This window comes from Bos indicus, chromosome 23, assembly GCF_029378745.1.
Source record: "Bos indicus isolate NIAB-ARS_2022 breed Sahiwal x Tharparkar chromosome 23, NIAB-ARS_B.indTharparkar_mat_pri_1.0, whole genome shotgun sequence".
NCBI classification, from domain to species: domain Eukaryota; kingdom Metazoa; phylum Chordata; class Mammalia; order Artiodactyla; family Bovidae; genus Bos; species Bos indicus.
The window spans coordinates 23,676,878-23,696,271 of record NC_091782.1 but is presented as its reverse complement, the minus strand read 5'-3'; the positions used below and the strand labels follow the sequence as shown (position 1 = coordinate 23,696,271).

Genomic DNA, 19,394 nt, shown 5'->3' with positions numbered 1-19,394 from the left:
ATTACCGTGAAATGTCTTCAATACCAGGATCATCCTAATTTCAAAGAAGATAAATTGTGAAAAAAGCAGAGTATCTGAAACATGCCTGATATTATAACAAGTGTTCAAAATATTACTGAAAGTTTCTATCAAAACAATTTAAGACATGAATAAAAAAAAGGAAAGAGAAACTTAAGTGATTAAATGATCACTTAAGTCATTTGTTTGTTGCTTCTTTTGAGTTTTCTCTTTAAGAAACTTCAGTAAAGAAGTCCAATATAAAATCAACCTATCAACATAATGTTTTGCAATATTGGCAGTAACTATGGAATAATATAAAAATCCAGTTACCATTTGTAATAACATTAAAAACTCTAGAAATTGTGATTATTACTTATTTAGACAAGTTTTACTAAGATTGAAATACTATTTAGTTCCCCAAATTCATTTAAGTATTCTGGTAAAACAAACCTGTCCCGAGTTGCTTTACTTTTTTACAAAAGACAGCCTCAGTGAGATTAAAATACCTTTATTTAACTTCATTTAAATATGTTGCCTAGATATAAAGATTTTGGTAAAAAGTTGTCTTTTGCTTATTGAACTCTCAATCTGAAGCTTTTTCCTTGCATGTGATCTGCTTTTTCATTTTATAAACTTCAAAAAAAATTTTTTTCTTTCCCTGTCTTAATTCCCTTAGCATAATACCCTCAGGTATCATACATGTTGTGGCAAATGACAGAATTTCCTTCTTTTCTATGTCTGAATAATATTCCATTGTACATATATACCACATCTCCTTTACCCATTCTCTATTTGAAAGTTGTTAAGAGAATAAATCACAAAAGTTTTCATCACAAGAAAACAACATTTGTAACGGTGTGTGGTGATGGGTGTTAACTAGACGTTGTGGCAATCACTTTGCAATATACCCATATACTGAATCATTATGTGGTACACCTGAAACAAATTCAATGTTAAATGTCAATTATATATAAATATAAATAAACAATAGAACTGTAAAAGATTGTTTCTTGACATAGACGTTCGTAAAGGTTGTTTCCAGAGTGTGTGTTTGTTTCAAGTCTGTTTGTACTATGTTATGGGCTCTTTTAGCCTGAGACCTAACATGTTTACTCAAGTACAGGATGTCACTTTTTACAACTGTTCTTTCACCTTCATGCTCTCTCTATCCCTTTATGACGTCTCTGTGATGTATAAACAATTGTTAGTTCCCACACACCTGACTTTGTCCTTACTCTCTTCCTCTTGGTCCTTTTTAAATGTATTATGTAACGATTCCTCCACAAATTATCTGATCACTAATTCATTCTTTAGTTACTTTTTTATCTATTTTACTATGCAACCTATCACTTTGAGTTATACGTTTCAGCATCTTTTACATCCAATGTGTTCCAGTGTTTATGCTTTTTAGCTGCTTCATCAGCCTTCCTACTTACATTATCTTTTTTGCTTTAAGATTATTTTCCCATTTATTTTAATCTTGCATCTAATTCTCATGAATTTGACTTCTGAGTATATTGTGCTGTTTATTGCCTTTCTCTTTTAGTATGGGAGCACTCAGATATATTGAATTTTTCCCCTACAAATACTTTTTTTGCCTTGATTACTAACATCAGCAGGGTGAACCAAACTCAGGTGCTAATTTCATTTGTATGTGTATGTGTGTGTTGAAACTGGAAGAAAATATCAAACAAAAAACCTCTTACATTGCAGTGATTCCCTTTTCCTTATTCCTACTTCCACTGTGGGTATTATCTGTTCTGTAGGAAATATTACAGTTCATCCACTTTAATAACTTCTATCCTCATATCATCAGTTGAAAGGAGAGACTGCCAAACTGAAGTATAACTGTTCTTGACTCCTCACTTTAGTCCAACCCCAGCACCATCCTCATATTCTTCTACAATAAGAGAATTAGAACCAATTCCAAGACACTGGTTTAATGCTTCTCGTGTGGGGTTTCTTTCTCCCTTTTTTTCTGTTTCTTTCTCACTTGACTTTTTTTTTTTCTTTTGCTGAGTTGGGAACCCAGAACTTACTCATCAAGGCTCACGAGTTGTACACTCTTGCTGCTGTTTCTCTTCATTCTCTCCTGGTCACACTCGCTGCAACAGGACACAAGGGAGAGAAACAGTGCAACAAAAATCCTCCAACAGTAGTCCAGTAGCTCTTCTTGGGCTTTGGATTTCTCCCTTTCCTTCTCCCTTTCTGGCCCCCCTTTCCACACCCCTTGCCTTAAGAAACACAAGAGCTCAATAATCTTAGGTTCCCATAGGCCTCCTGTAGGTTTGGTAGCTGCTAACTCTTCAGAGTCCCTTGGACTGCAAGGAGATCCAACCAGTCCATTCTGAAGGAGATCAGCCCTGGGAGTTCTTTGGAAGGAATGATGCTAAAGCTGAAACTCCAGTACTTTGGCCACCTCATGCAAAGAGTTGACTCACTGGAAAAGACTCTGATGCTGGGAGGGATTGGGGGCAGGAGAAGAAGGGGACGCCAGAGGATGAGATGGCTGGATGGCATCACCGACTCGATGGATGTGAGTCTGAGTGAACTCCGGGAATTGATGATGGACAGGGAGGCCAGGCGTGCTGCAATTCATGGGGTCACAAAGAGTCGGACATGACTGAGCGACTGAATTGAACTGAACTGAACTGAAAGGAAATCTACTTAATCACACTGGCATCTCCAGGACTAGATAAGAGACAGATAACCAGCATCTATGGCAAACGTCTCCATCTTGTACAGAAGTTATGGATGTCTGGCCATATGTTGATATGTATTCTTCCACAACATTTTGTTATGTTGAGTTCTCAAAATCAACCAATTATTACAATGTATACATTTAACACTTGATAAAATGTATTCATTGGCTAATCCATAGATAATGTTACTGCATGAGTTATAGCTTGTGGGATCTCAGGGACTGAACCCAGGCCGAGGCAGTGAAATTCCAGAATACTAACCACTAGACTACCAGGGAACTTCTCAATGAGTTATTTTCAAACTCACTCTGAACTGAGCAGAAAGTTACACAGTTTTTATACCTAAACCAATCAGCCACATATACTTTCTCCAAAAATAAAAACTCTCACTCATTTTCAATTCAAATATATGTTTTCATCCTCATGAAACCATGCTCTTTTCAGATGAATTTTAAAGTTATGCTGGTAGTGAAACAGAGAAAGAGGAGACAAAAAGATAAGGAGCTTCATCATAATTTTGTAGCCTGAAAGAAATGTCACCACTACATTGAGTGCTTTACTGGCACTCTCTCTGCTATGATCTTACGGGCTTCTCTTGAACAAGCCACCATCGTTCCCTCCCAGTAGTCTGAGAATGGAAGAAACAAGGTAACGATAATATGCTATTCCCACCCCACACCCGAGAATATACCTAAAGCCAAAGTCTAACACAAAACCATGCTCTTAACAGAGATATTTGTCAAGATAAGGAATAAAACAGAAGCATATTATATTGCCTTGAATAAACAAGGTGTCAGAGACCCATTACTTCAAATCTTTCCTTTAATGGGGCACTGCACAAGTTTTTACCCTCAATATAATCAGGATCTGACAGAATGAGGGCATTTTTTTTTCTTTTAAAAGAATTTTAAAAATTGTTAAAAGGGATATGGGAAAGAACCAGCAGGAAGTGTATACCTCAGAACCGCTCTAATTGCAGTTTCTTCACCTCTTCAACAGGCACCCCCAAGGCGCCAGTTCCGGGTTCACCTTCAGGGCCGGCAGTTAGAATCTGCACGACGCAGCACTCCAAATTCAGACTGACAGGACCATTGACAAATCACGAAGCCGGTTTCCTTTCCCTGGTCCAATCATGGCTGGCCTCGTGGGAGAGCTAGTGCTGGGAAGAAAGGGGCAGGCCAAGGGGAAAGGCGTTAGAAAACACCACGCACCCAACATCTCACCAGCAGTAAAGTGGTTCTCTTCAACACCGGGATCTATGTGTTAACCTGTCTTTGTATCGTCAAGATGTCTCTTTCTAAGAAGTTAACTTTGGACAAAGTGGATGTGAAAGGGAAGCGAGTCGTCATGAGAGTTGACTTCAATGTCCCCATGAAGAAGAACCAGATTACAAACAACCAAAGAATCAAGGCCTCTCTCCCAAGCATCAAGTACTGTCTGGATAATGGAGCCAAGTCAGTAGTTCTTATGAGTCATTTAGGTAGACCTGATGGTGTTCCGATGCCTGATAAATACTCCTTAGAGCCTGTTGCTGCTGAACTCAAATCCTTGTTGGGCAAAGACGTAGTGTTCCTAAAGGACTGTGTGGGTCCGGAAGTGGAGAAGGCTTGTGCCAGCCCAGCCACCGGTACAGTCATCTTGCTGGAGAACCTGCGCTTTCATGTGGAAGAAGAAGGGAAGGGCCAAGATCCTTCTGGAAATAAGCTTAAAGCTGAGCCAGATAAAATAGAAGCCTTCCGAGCATCCCTCTCCAAGCTAGGGGATGTGTATGTCAACGATGCTTTTGGCACAGCTCACCGGGCCCACAGTTCCATGGTGGGAGTGAATCTTCCCCAGAAGGCATCTGGATTCCTGATGAAAAAGGAGCTAGATTACTTCTCCAAAGCCTTGGAAAACCCAGAGAGACCATTTCTGGCTATACTTGGTGGAGCCAAAGTGGCAGACAAGATCCAACTCATCAAAAATATGCTGGACAAAGTCAATGAGATGATTATTGGTGGAGGAATGGCTTACACCTTCCTTAAGGTATTGAACAACATGGAGATTGGTGCTTCCTTGTTCGATGAAGAGGGAGCCAAGATTGTCAAAGAAATTATGACCAAAGCTGGAAAAAATAGTGTGAACATTACCTTTCCTGTTGACTTTGTCACTGCTGACAAGTTTGAGGAGAATGCTAAGGTTGGCCAAGCCACTGTAGCATCAGGAATACCTGCCGGCTGGATGGGTTTGGACTGTGGTCCTGAGACCATTAAGAAGTATGCAGACGTGGTGGGGCGAGCCAAGTTAATTGTGTGGAATGGACCTGTAGGCGTATTTGAATGGGATGCTTTTGCTAAAGGAACAAAAGCCCTCATGGATGAAGTTGTGAAAGCCACTTCCAAGGGCTGTATCACCATTATAGGAGGTGGAGACACTGCTACTTGCTGTGCCAAATGGAACACTGAAGATAAAGTCAGTCACGTGAGCACTGGAGGAGGTGCCAGTCTGGAGCTTCTGGAAGGTAAAGTCCTTCCTGGAGTGAATGCCCTCAGCAATCTGTAGTTGACAAAGTGTCCCTTCCTACTCTTTTCTGTCCACAGCCTTTAAGTAAACTTAGTACTTTCACATCTCAACTCAACTTTCATTAAAATGAACTTTTAAGTCAAAACTCAGGCAATATAACCAAAGTATGGACTGACCATCAGAAACTTGTAACATCAGCACAGCAACGCACTCATTTCAGTTATGTCATGCATTTGCTTACTCTCTTCAAGTTCTCATTTGAACTTTACCGTTGTGATTCATAGAAAGTGAGTTACTTATTAAAGTGAGTTGAATAAGCTGAAGCTCTCTCTCTTAATTTTAGACCAACTTTATTATTGTTTCACTACTTGAACCATGGAAACAAGATAAAAAAGGTTGCTGAGGAAGGGCAGGATAGAAGCTGACAAATTATTAAACATATTAAACAATGAAAGAGCCCAAATAAACTGAGAAAAGTAATTACATTTAAGAACTTGTGGGTACCATTAAAGCTCTGCTAAGGGGAAATTTTTTACTAAATAAGAAAAAGAAATAAAAGATACATATTAAACCTGAGAAATTAAAAGGGAAAAAAATTAAACCCAAGGAAGGAAATATAGCTGTGTGTGCAGATATACAAGAGTGCACGTGTGCAGATAAACAAGAAGTGCACGTACATGTCTGTTAGAATGGGAACTAAAAATTAAATCCAGATTTCAAATAAAGAAGAAATTGCTTTATTTTTAAAGTGGGTATTATTTAATAAATAGATAACATAACTGCTAAATCTTAAAATTGGATTTTTGAGATAAATAAAAATTATGTGCATATACATAGTTTAGTTATGGGGAAAAGTAGAGATGTGAAAGCACTTCCATATTAGAAAATAAAATAATAAAATACTAAGAAATGTACAAGAAATGAAAATGCTTATTGGAGAATATTTTGCTTAATTCTGTGAACCAAGAGCTAGTCCAGGGCAATGCTGCTAACAAATTAAGAGTGAAAATGAGCAGTAATTTATCCCAGCTGTCACGGCCTTTGTCCCATAGCCTCTGATCAATTCTATATATTCAACGTTCTGAATAATTAAGTTTAAAATTAAATCTTAATATACCTGAAATTTTACCATATTTCTAAGGACAATATTAATAGTGCCACAGTACCTATAGGGAATCTGAAGCAGTTAAGATATAGACTCACGTATAAAAGAAACTGACCATTACAGTATTTGAAGCAAGATTATAGCATGTTATTCTCTTGCATAGAAGTCTGGGTTAAATAGGTGCTCTCTTCTCCATGAGGTCATCTTGTGAAAAAACTTGCTCCTCCGAATAAGGGAGTTCCATGTGCCTAAGGTGTCCATCTGAGTTTTATTACCTGATAGGTAGCCCAAAGGGAAAGTTAGTACAAGACAGTGTATTTCTTTCAAATACCAAAAACTTGCAAGATTTTTTTTTTCACTTATTCTCTTGGCTGTTAGTTGTGTGATAAGTCCTTTTCTGCAAGGGAAACTTGGGAATGTATTCTCTCCAGTTGAGCAACTTGTGTTCAACTAAAAATCTGTTACTAAAAGGAAGTAGGATAGGAATAAGTACTGGGGTAAAAGTAATGGTTTCTGATGGACTGGTACTCTGGCCACCCAAGTATCTATGTATGAGTATCCATGCATCCCCCTTCCTACATGTAGAAGACATGCCTTCTTCAAGAGACACAATCAAGTATCTTATTCAGTTACTGCATTCCACTCAAAACTGGGTATCCCTGGGTGATACACAACCTTTTCTATGTGATCTATTGGGAAGTCTGGTGAGTTTAAAAAGTATAGTCATTTCTTTTTCTTACACGTCCAAAGCCCCTCTCCATACATACCCACCTGATGATACAAAAGTGGAAAAGAAATGGAATAACTGCAATAAAAATCTTCATCTAAAAAAAATCGTTGGTTCATTACATTTATGAAGTAAACATTGCTGGATAGAAATTTCTAGAACTCCTTGACGTGACAATAGGAGAATTTCCTTGATCACCCTCTGATTTTATTCTTTGGAAGGAAGTTACTTCATTGTCTATTTTTGGCCCCAGGTTTTATTATCCGGGAAATTTTCTTGTTTCTTAATCTTCCATGCCATCTTTTGAAGCAGATATTGGAAAGCTGGGCCACTTTAGCCACTGTACAGCTTTCCTAGCATCATCCTTGCTGATGAAGTTTAAGAAACCAAGAAATTCTTTATACAATCACACAATTAAAAGCCTTTGAAGACCAGACCTAGTGATTTTTCAACTTTCTCAAGAATCAAGATTTCTGATCTATTTCATTCCCTGTGAAAGTGTTCTTGGAAGGACAAATAGCCTTGAAGCAGGATCTTATTTCACTTCCCAGGAACTGAACCCAGCCTCCAGTCCACCAGGTAGACCACCAGACTAGAGGCTAGAAGCAAAATTCCCTGATTCTTACCCCTCTTTGAAACCAAAAATATTTCAAGGAGGCAAAAACTGCAAAACAGATACAAAGTTCAGTAATGGAAACACAGCAGGGAGAGCACACAGAGTAACAGTTGAAGTCAGAAGCAGGGTAGAAATACACACCCGGAGAGGAATGTGGCCATCTTGAATGAGGAGTGCAGTAAGGCGATTTAAATCACTTACATAGGATAGTCCTTCTATTTTTTGTTTACCTTTGGGCAATTGTTTCTTTTTTCACAGCTGACTGGTCCTAAGACTCTCCCAAAAATGCATAAGCAATTTTTTGCTAAGACAGATCCCACTGCAGAGGTCTATGGCTATATATCCGTATTTATCATGAAATGGCACCCCCTTCCCTTTTTGACCCCCAGTGAGCCTTCTTGCGTTTATGCAAACAGGGAAGTTTTCCTTGACCCCAGGTGTGGCATTCTTACCTCTTTATTGCAGTAGAGCTCAGCTTGTGCCACTAGCTTTGTCCTCAGAGTGTCTGGGTGAGAACAAAGCTTCAGTTTTATTCCATTTGATGAACCCCAGAGGTCCAGCCCAGAAGCCCATCTATCTCTCACGTCAAAAGAACCTCACCCCAAAATCTCTTCTAGCTATAGTTCTTAATCCTTTGGCTTTTGCTTTTAATTCACTGGCTTCTTTGCTGGGTCCATTTCCCTCTTCCTCATTTTAAGTGTGGTTAACTCGTGGCCCCCTGAAAAATGTAGGCAGTGATGGAGGGCGTGGGGGAGCAATACCTATAATCACATCTTTGCCTGTGACCTTCCCATATTTTTATCTGGAAAGTCCACATGGGAGATTTTGAGAAAAATTAAGAGTGACATTCTTTCTCTTGCTACTTGTGATATTGAGACAGTTTGCTTTTTCAACTCTGCTCTCATATTCTTGGCCTTCCTCACCTTTCCTGGTCTATTGGCCAATTTAGGTTGCAGACAACAAGCAGATTGTCCAATATTTCCTGACTGTGCTCATTGTTTGCTTAAAACTGCATGTAACAGCCAAAACATGCTGACATTCTGCTTCTTACTAAATGCTTTCCCTATGCTTTTAGGCTTTGTAAGAAAGTGTTTGGTCTATTCCATACCACAGGCAATGGTTTTACCAATTGCCACGGGAGAAAAATGGTCACCACCTTCTAGCCCTCCATGTTGTTTTACTCACTTTCCTTTACCTGACCCCTAGGTGAATGCTGTAATTCATGAGTTATATTAAGGCAGTGTCCTTCTTACAGGCAGCAGTTTCTAAACTAGCCAGTCTAACGATGAGCGAGTTTCAACTGGGGACAATTTTCCCTGTATTTGCAAAGAATGGAGACATTTTTGTTTGCCACAAGTAGGAGAGGTGATGGTGCTGTAGGCATCTTGCAATTGCAGCCAAGGATGCTACAAAACATCCTACAAGACATAGGACAATCTTCACAACAAAGAATTATCCATATCAAAATGTCAACATGGAAATTTCTTTCTTCTTCTTGTGACATTCCAGGGTGGTTATGGGTAAGTAGACACTTCTTGAGTTCATCCCAGCACGCAGGCTAGCAGCATGACTGCCATCAGCTGAACCTGGCCTCCATTTCTGGGAGTAGGAACCATACAGAAGCCCTCCTGAAGACTGTCTGAAGAATTAAAGCTCAAAAGCACATGTAATTCTGCTCAATATTCTATAATCACCCATATGGGGAAAGAACCCCCCAAAAAATTAATATATATATGTGCTGTTCTGTGCTTAGTCACTCAGTCGTGTCAAATTCTTCATGACCCCACAGACTGCAGCACACCAGGTTCCTTTGTCCATTGGGATTCTCCAGGCAAGAATACTGGAGTGGGTTTTTATGCCCTCCACCAGGGGATCTTCCCAACCCAGGGATCAAACCTTTACTGGCTGAGCCACCAAGAAAGCCTAAGAATACTGGAGTGGGTAGCCTATCCCTTCTCCAGGGGATCTTCCTAATTCAGGAATCAAACCGGGGTCTCCTGTATTGCAGGCAGATTCTTTACCAGCTGAGCTACCCAGGAAGCCCTAAATATATGTAAATGTATGACTGAATCCTGAAGCTAACACAACATTGTAAATCAACTATAGTCCAATAAACTTTTTTTAAAAAAAGAATTAAAGCTCATAAAAATGTTCAGAAGATATAACCTCTCATCATCTGAAAATAAACCTCATCTGGAAACTAATCTCTACCCGAATATGGCCTCTGAATGGATGGGTGTTTAAAAGTGCACACACACAAAATCAATGTCAGCTTCTGTAATGACTCCTTTCTTGCACTAAAATGTGTTCCAGTGGTTCTTTGCTACCTTTACCAAAAAAGGAAGAAAAGGAGAAAAGTGTCCCCAGGACAGGACAGTTTCTTCTCAGGACATTCTTCATTTTCTCTGAGGATCCTCATGTCTGTCCAGAGAAGAGCAGAGCAGGGAGTTGGTTGAGAATATTTCTGTCAAGAATTCTAGTTAAATTCTATGGATATTTTAGATATTATTTTTTTCTCTGAAAACATACACAATTCTTTTCACAGAAAGCAATAGGCATAAGTTAAATGTGCTATTTATAGTGGTTGATTAAAAATTGCATTCAGAAAAGCAAAAATGACCTAAAATATTTTTAAAGATGTGTTTTTAACTGAGGTGGTTACATTTGCTTAAAGCATTTAATATTTTTTTTCTTATATATTCAAAAAACCTTAGAATTATTTTGGACACTATGATGTCTTTAGAAGAAACATGATTTTTGTAAGCTTATGTGTATGGAATAAGAGAAAAGGTATAATTATTACATGTGAGGCCACCTGAGCTCAGGTACTAAAAGAGGGAGGGAAGGGAATATGGAAGCAGTGGGAAGAGGTCAGGAGGATATTAGAAACTGTGACAGAATAAGCTGCAAGCGTTGTTGACCAGTTAGAGATGGATTATCAAGAATGCATAGTGATAGAGAATAATTTTGACCACTATAGTAGAAGTAAGGGATATGATAAAATGTATTTTAGTATTCAGTATTTTAAGAAGCATGCATACAGCCACCGGCTTTAAATTAGATAAGTAATTGCTCAGAAAAACTTCAGGTCTTAAAATAAGCCATTAGCAAATAAAGGCTTTAAGTGTACTGCAGAGAGATGATATCTTACCAAAGGGATAAGGCAACGTCGACTTGCCCAGTGAGAAATACCTAGTAGCAAATTCTCAGGGCTTGTGATTGAGAATACTTAGACGAAACAAGCTAAAGGAATCAAAACGCAAGCTGTAGAACAAGGTTCAAAATGTGTTCTTCCCAGGCTAGCAGCAAGAACACCCAGAAACTTGTTAGAAGTGCAGACTACTGGGCCACCCACCAGACCTACTGAATCACAAGCTTTGGGTAGAATCCAGCAATCTGTGTTTTAACAAGCTCCCCAGTGCTCCTATCTCAGCTATTCTGAGAACCACTGGTACGGAATAAAGATCACTTTAAACGGGAAACAGGAACCAGTGGTCATCACACTATTTCCTTGTTAGTTGAGGCAAATAATTTCACTTTTCTGAGTGCACATATATGGAAAAAAATGTTATATTATTCGTATGTTATCTGAGGTTCCTTCTAGTTCCCAAATTACATGGCTCTGAATTCCTTTTTGGTATATTTGAAACTACAAGACTCTTGAAAAAGAGGGGAAAAGGACCAAGAGCTAATAGACACTAAACTGAAAAGGGGAAAAACATCAGAAATTTGGCTTGCAATTTGACTGTACTTTGTGTATATGAAAGTGATTTCCTCTGAACTAGAGTGTCTTGAGAGCTTTCAGTTCAGTTCACTTCAGTTCAGCTGCTCAGTCATGTCCGACTCTTTGCGACCCCATGAATCGCAGCACACTAGGCCTCCCTGTCCGTCACCATCTCCCGGAGTTCACTCAGACTCACGTCCATCGAGTCGGTGATGCCATCCAGCCATCTCATCCTCTGTCGTCCCCTTCTCCTCCTGCCCCCAATCCCTCCCAGCATCAGTCTTTTCCAATGAGTCAACTCTTCTCATGAGGTGGCCAAAGTACTGGAGTTTCAGCTTTAGCATCATTCCTTCCACAGGAATCCCAGGGCTGATCGCCTTCAGAATGAACTGGTTGGATCTCCTTGCAGTCCAAGGGACTCTCAAGAGTCTTCTCCAACACCACAGTTCAAAAGCATCAATTCTTAGGCGCTCTGCTTTCTTCACAGTCCAACTCTCACATCCATACATGACCACTGGAAAAACCATAGCCTTGAGAGCTTAATGACGTACAAATAGAATGAAATATAGTGAAATATATTGCCTTATTAGAGTCATTTAGATAAAGAGAAAATGAGTCCAAAGTTCATGTCTATAGGAGAAAATTGTTTATTCACAGAGGATACTTGTATATTTTAGGATTTGCTTTTATTTTTTTCTTGTGTGGCTTTGGTGGATGTTTAAAGCTCTGATTTGGTTGCTTGTGAAGATAGAAATATAGAGTAGAAAGAGGCTTGGTGTTCATGGAATGCTGTCTTCTAGAGTTTAAGTTGGTGCATGCATCATTTTTTCAACTAGGAAAAATCATCTACAACTGAGAAGAATATGGATTTAACTGGACACGCCTAGATATTACCACTGAAAAAAGCCTTACTTTAATTTCTACTGCCCAATCCACACATCCACAGGAAGGAATCAACCCTTGGGACTTTTGTTTCTTTATGCAAACCACTTGTTTCATGCTAAGATTATTGGGACTTTTATTGTTTACATACCCATCTCTCCCAGCTCTGGACAGTCAGAGTTTACATCTTATTCAAAGGCTCTACTCCAGGGTACCCTAGCACAAGATTTAGCACATAGAAGTTTTCTGTTGATCATGTTGTATTTTATAAACTGAAAGTGTAGCTTACATGATATTTGTAAAACACAAATTGCCCAATGAGAGCAGAAATGTAACAATGTTTCCAGTGCCGCATAAAAGGAAATTCACTCTCACAATCAGGAAGTTTTTTTTTAACTTTCAAAAGAAACTGAATATTCCACTTAGTATGCTACAGAAAGAAAGCAAGCTGGCTAGGATACAGAATGATCAATTACTAGAGAAAAACAGTAAGATTTTTAACTTGTATATAACCAATGAGCACTTGGAGAAGGAAATGGCAACACTCCAGTATTCTTGCCTGGAAAATTCCATGGACAGAGGAGCTTGAGGCTACAGTCCATGGGGTCGCACAGAGTCAGACAAGACTGAAGTGACTTAGCACCAATGAAAACTCATTACTGAAAATCACAAGAAGTTGATATCGATAATAAACATTCTGTATATTTTACCAGAGAAAAGATATATGTATCCTTAATTTCTTCTCTACAAAGTGGAAATGATATTAAGGTATTAGTTGTATGTGTTTATGTGAAGATGATAGGAGACAGTATTTCTAATGCACTCATCACAGTGTTTGGCAGAAAGTTCTAAGAATGTAAGCTTCTTATATCATTAATAGTAGAAGAATGGTTCATCTTTGAATTAAGAATATTCACAATATCAGAGTTCCCTTGGAAAGATGAAGCATTTGCATGAAATAATATATATTTAACAAAGATATAAGCCTTAATAAAAATATTTTGATCCTTCTTGAAATTATGCTTATAACAAGCAAAGAATTAGAGGAAGCACTTTTAGTAGAACTGACCTATAAAAGATAACTAGAGGAAAAGCATGTCTTCTCAGAGGGGAAGGTGAAGTTTGCCTGAGAAATCAGAATTATTTCCCCAAAAGTGACAAACTATTGCTACTTAAATTCTTTTGAATAGTGCAAAAGTGGCCAATGCAAAAAAGAAGTCCCTTAATTATATTTTCCTGTGGTCCTGAAAATGTTATGATTGAGGTTTCCAGGGTTGGAAAGATCACTAGTGCTAACACAAGTTTGTTTAAAGGTTTAAAAGCACTGAGAATTTCAAATCTGAAGGTGAGACTTAGCAGAAAACCTTGCCAACAAAACAGAAATAGCTTGAATAAAGTGTGATCTAGAATTTGTGTTTTGCATAAAATATTCCAAACAAAAGTCCTTACTCACCCTCCTCGGAATGCTCAAACTGAGAAAGTGAATCAAACTGCATTAGACATACTGGGGTATTGCAGACAGACCAAAGATGTCAGTGAAAATAGCATAAAAATATCTGGCAAACTTGGATGATATGCCTAAAACTGAAGCCAGAGAATTTACTCCTAACCTTTCAGTTTCTCAGTTGGGAATTCCTTGGAGGCACCCAATGGTGTTTTGGAACCTATTCTTGTAGTAATTTATAATATAAGCAATTGCATCCTGATTTGAATTCCAAACGCTTTTTACATGCATATCTTTTACACTATGGTGACAGTACTCAGTTCAGTTCAGTCGCTCAGTCGTGTCCAACTCTTTGCAACCCCATGAATTGCAGCACATCAGGCCTCCCTGTCCATCACCAACTCCCGGAGTTTACCCAAACTCATGTCCATCGAGTCAGTGATGTCATCCAGCCATCTCATCCTCTGTTGTCCCCTTCTCCTCCTGCCCCAATCCCTCCCAGCATCAGAGTCTTTTCCAATGAGTCAACTCTTTGCATGAGGTGGCCAAAGTATTGGAGTTTCAGCTTCAGTATCAGTCCTTCCAATGAACACCCAGGACTGATCTCTTTTAGGATGGACTGGTTGGATCTCCTGCAGTCTAAGGGACTCTCAAGAGTCTTCTCCAACACCTCAGTGCAAAAGCATCAATTCTTTGGCACTCAGCTTTCTTCACAGTCCAACTCTCACATCCATACATGACCACTGGAAAAACCATAGCCTTGACTAGATGAACCTTTGTTGGCAAAGTAATGTCTCTGCTTTTTAATATGCTATCTAGGTTGGTCATAACTTTCCTTCCAAGGAGTAAGCGTCTTTTAATTTCATGGCTGTAATCACCATCGGCAGTGATTTTGGAGCCCCCAAAAATAAAGTCTGACACTGTTTCCCCATCTATTTCCCATTAAGTGATGGGACCAGATGCCATGATCTTCATTTTCTGGATGTTGAGCTTTAAGCCAACTTTTTCACTCTCACTTTCATCAAGAGGCTTTTTAGTTCCTCTTCACTTTCCACCATAAGGGTGATGTCATCTGTATATCTGAGGTTATTGACATTTCTCCCAGCAATCTTGAGTCCAGCTTGTGCTTCTTCCAGCCCAGCATTTCTCATGATGTACTCTGCATAGAAGTTAAATAAGCAGGGTGACAATGTACAGCCTTGACGTACTCCTTTTCCTGTTTCTAACCAGTCTGTTGTTCCATGTCCAGTTCTAACTGTTGCTTCCTGACCTGCATATAGGTTTCTCAGGAGGCAGGTCAGGTGGTCTGGTTATTCCCATCTCTTTCAGAATTTTCCACAGTTTATTGTGATCCACACAGTCAAAGGCTTTGGCATAGTCAATAAAGCAGAAATAGATGTTTTTCTGGAACTCTCTTGCTTTTTCAATGATCCAGCGGATGTTGGCAATTTGATCTCTGCTTCCTCTGCCTTTTCTAAAACCAGCTTAAACATCTGGAAGTTCACGGTTCATGTATTGCTGAAGCCTGGCTTGGAGAATTTTGAGCATTACTTTACTAGCATGTGAGATGAGTGCAATTATGTGGTAGTTTTAGCATTTTTTTGGCATTGCCTTACTTTGGGATTGGAATGAAAACTGATGTTTTCCAGTCCTGTGGCCATTGCTGAGTTTTCCAAATTTGCTGGCATATTGAGTGCAGCACTTTCACAGCATCATCTTTCAGGATTTGAAATAGCTCAACTGGAATTCCATCACCTCCACTAGCTTTGTTCGTAGCGATGCTTTCTAAGGCCCACTTGACTTCACATTCCAGGATATCTGGCTCTAGGTCAGTGATCACACCATCGTGATTATCTGGGTCATGAAGATCTTTTTTGTACAGTTCTTCTGTGTATTCTTGCCACCTCTTCTTAATATCTTCTTCTTCTGTTAGGTCCATGCCATTTCTGTCCTTTATTGAGCCCATCTTTGCATGAAATGTCCCCCTTGGCATCTCTAATTTTCTTAAAGAGATCTCTCGTCTTTCCCATTCTGTTGTTTTCCTCTATTTCTTTGCATTGAGCGCTGAGGAAGGCTTTCTTATCTCTCCTTGCTATTCTTTGGAACTCTGCATTCAGATGCTTATATCTTTCCTCCTTTGTAAAGTCAATATTGCTGGTATGATTTCATCACATTTCTTAGGTATGGACATAGTCTACATTTCATTAGTATTATAGAGTCCAAGTGGAATTAACTAAACAGAACTCTGTTTTCCTTCCTGATTCAACCACACTAAGTACTTGCCAATGATTTTGCAGAACCACAGTATTACCCAAATCTGAAGATACAGTTATGCTAAACAAGGAAATGCCATTTGTAACTCCTTTCCTTCTTTTGTGTGATTTACTTTATATACCCAAGACTGGAATGAACTAGATGGTATAATGCCCATTTCATAGTTTAAAATGCAGGTTACTTACAATTATATGTGCTTGTAGTATCCTTATTTCTAAATCCCCAAAAAACAAAATAGTCTAAAAAAGTCACACCAGTAGTTATTTTGAGAGTCCATGTCAAACTTGGATAGTCCCCAAATATCTATAAAATCCTTCTGGGTTCACTTACACATGTGAAAAGTCAGAAGGACTTACAAAATTGTATTTTTTGCAAAAAGATGACAAACTCTTATGCACAGTCAATAATTAATTATTGTAGTCCAAAGAATTACAAGCCTTCTATGCTGAAGGGCAACATCAACAAGGGGGACAAGAATTAAGCTCAAACCAACTCTTTAAAGTGACATTTACAAACTACCCTTTTTCATTTATTTCTTTACAGAACTTTCAATAACTACCAATTATACTTATCCAATCAGTAGAATAATTAATGTCATAAATATAATCATACCCTTAAGACCAAAAAAAGTCTTAATTTCTTTTTTCTGCTTTATTGCTGGTTTTTATCCCTCCATATATAGAAGGTTGTAGAGTGACATAAAGAAAAGAAATGAGCGCTGGGGCCCACGCAGGTACCAGGCTGGCCTGAGCACTCTTCCTGGTTGGCCCTGTGGACCCTCCTCCATCCAGACACAGGAAGGGGCTTTAGAAATTTTCATCCAAAGCATAGTGGCCCCCTGAGATCCATATCACAGCACAAGGAATTATTTTAACAATTGATGTATAATAATGCTGAGCTCATTTACAAGAAATTCTTACCTTCTCATTTGTTCAATTTGTCAGTCTTTGATTTGCCTTGCCATGTAGTTAATCCCAAATTCACTTAAGGTTATTCTCCTTTCTCTTATCATATATAAATATGTCTGGTCTTTAATAAACTATCTTAATCTTATTTTTCTGGTGTCCATCCACATCTCTGTCCTTTTCATCTTCCTGTATTTTTTGTACAAAATAGTTTGTGACATTCTTATTTTTTTTAATACAAATATATTCATTAAAAGAAGCCGCAACCATCTGACAATTTCACTAAGTCTTCTGACATAGTTGTGCACCAAAATTTCTGTATTGAAATATATATAATTTTCCATGAATCAATTTTAGCTCCCTATGACATTATACATGGGTATTATTAATATCAATTTTTAAAAAATAAAATTATGTGTAGATATGTTATATTCAATACTGTTCTTTGACATGAGCAAACAAGGTCCTTGCCCCATACCCAGGTTTCAGGAGGCTCCTGTGTTTTGGAGTAAGGTTCTTAAAAATATCTAAAGTCCCTCAAAAGTGTATCCTGACCCTAAATATGTGAGTCCCATCCTAGTTACTTCACTTTGAGCTACTCTCCAACCCTCTAACCCATAAGTGGGATCCAGATGCTCCTAAAGCATCATGATTGAAACTTTAAGCTATCTTGGACTCCATAGCAAGACTTTAGCTCCAGATAGGCTGCCTGGTAAATGGATTGCTCCCACTGGTTAGTGTGGCTTTTTTTTTTTTTTTTGGTGTTTTAATGTAACTATAATTTCAGTGTTACACATCATGAACAAGAGCTCACATTCTGGACTTCACAAGATGTTTTCAGATGCGCATGAGGGGTCCCTAAGCACACTGGCCCAGGTCATTTCCTGCCACTTTATAAGCAAGGACTAACATCAAAGCCAGAAAACCCTGCACATGTTGTAAAGGAACCCTGTTTTCAAAAAATTTCCTCCAAATTATTGAGCATGAATCAAGTCAAGACAATAGCCAAGAATTTAAAACCTAACAATATACCCTGATTTTTATGTGGAAGTGGTAGGCTTAAATATTTCTTCAATCTAAAGGTTTGGGATTAAGCCTGGGATTTATTTAAACTTCCATGGGGCCCTTATGCATCCCATTCTTCACTCACCTGCTTTGCGTCATTCTTTGCACGCCAGACGTACTCATCTCCCAAAGTGGTCCTTAGGGTGCTCCCCCTGTCCCTACTCCTGTCAGCTGTGCCCCTGCCAGTCCTAGGATGGTTCAAACTCAAGCTTCAACCAGGTGTGGATGGGCTGCTGGTCCAGTCCCTCAATCTCACCTTTTTACACTCCTTCCACCCACAACACACACAGCAAAGCAAAACAACTTCTCTTCCCAAGATAACTTTTCCATGGATTACCATTTTCCCCGCTATGTACTCATGTTCAAACTCCAACCTTTCAAAATTCAACTGTTAGTCCTCTCACACATCTCTATTTACTCCCATGTGAGTTAGGACCCTAACTAATGCCTAAAATGTGGCATTTTTTTAAATAGGAGCAAAAGATATTGGGCCACCTGAATGGTGTTTGCATGCTGATTATAGTTGAGTTGAATGGTTAACATAGGAAAGAGTCCTATAAAATATATTTTCTCCGGGCTTTGCATACCCCAGGAGAAGCCCTAGATATATTATACTCTGAATTTATTTTCAAGATAATAAAGGTGTTAAAAATATTTGTGATAAAAAGGAAACATTAGTACAAAAGGTGTCAACTTCCAGTTACAAAATAAAGAAGTCATGGGAATTTGGCAATGTACCAAAAAAAGAAAAAAAAAAGGCAGCCTTATATTTGATAGGGTTGAGAATGATTATATGAGACTAAATAAACCTTGCTGAAATATTTGCAGGGAAGCATTGCTTCTTATTTCTGCAATCTTATTAAAGATTTCTGGAAAGGTCACAGACTAAAGAAGTTTCAGAGGGCAAAGTCTCTAAGAAGAATATAATCACTGACTTGTCTCTTCTTGCCAGAAATACTAGCAATTCCCTTGCAAATGGAGCCAAGTAATGGAAACAGACAAAGAATTCTCTCTTACATCATTGACATCTGCCAGCATATCTAATCTCCTGATTGGGACCTCTATATTCAAAATATAATTTACATGTTAGTAAAATTCATAAGCAAAATCTACTTTGGAGCAATGTCAAGAGAGAAAAGCAAATCAGTTCAGTTCAGTTCAGTCGCTCAGTCATGTCTAACTCTTTGTGACCTCATGAACTGCAGCACTCCAGGCCTCCCTGTCCATCACCAGCTCCTGGAGTTTACTCACATTCATGCCTTTTGAGTCGGTGATGCCATCCAACCATCCCATCCTCTGTTGTCCCCTTCTCCTCCTGCCTTCAATTTTTCCCAGCATCAGGGTCTTTCCAATAAGTCAGTTCTTTGCATCAGGTGGCCAAAGTAGTGGAGCTTCAGCTTCAGCATCAGTCCTTCCAATGAACACCCAGGACTGATCTCCATTAGGAT

General features: G+C 38.8%; 1 protein-coding gene across 1 annotated transcript; it reads left to right on the top strand.

Moving 5' to 3' along the window:
• The first annotated feature begins 3,852 nt into the window (after positions 1-3,852).
• Positions 3,853-5,522, top strand: PGK2 (phosphoglycerate kinase 2). The gene has a single exon (XM_019985419.2). It carries the CDS (start codon positions 3,990-3,992, stop codon positions 5,241-5,243), a length of 1,254 nt encoding a protein of 417 aa, XP_019840978.1. The 5' UTR covers positions 3,853-3,989; the 3' UTR covers positions 5,244-5,522.
• The last annotated feature ends 13,872 nt before the right edge of the window (positions 5,523-19,394 follow it).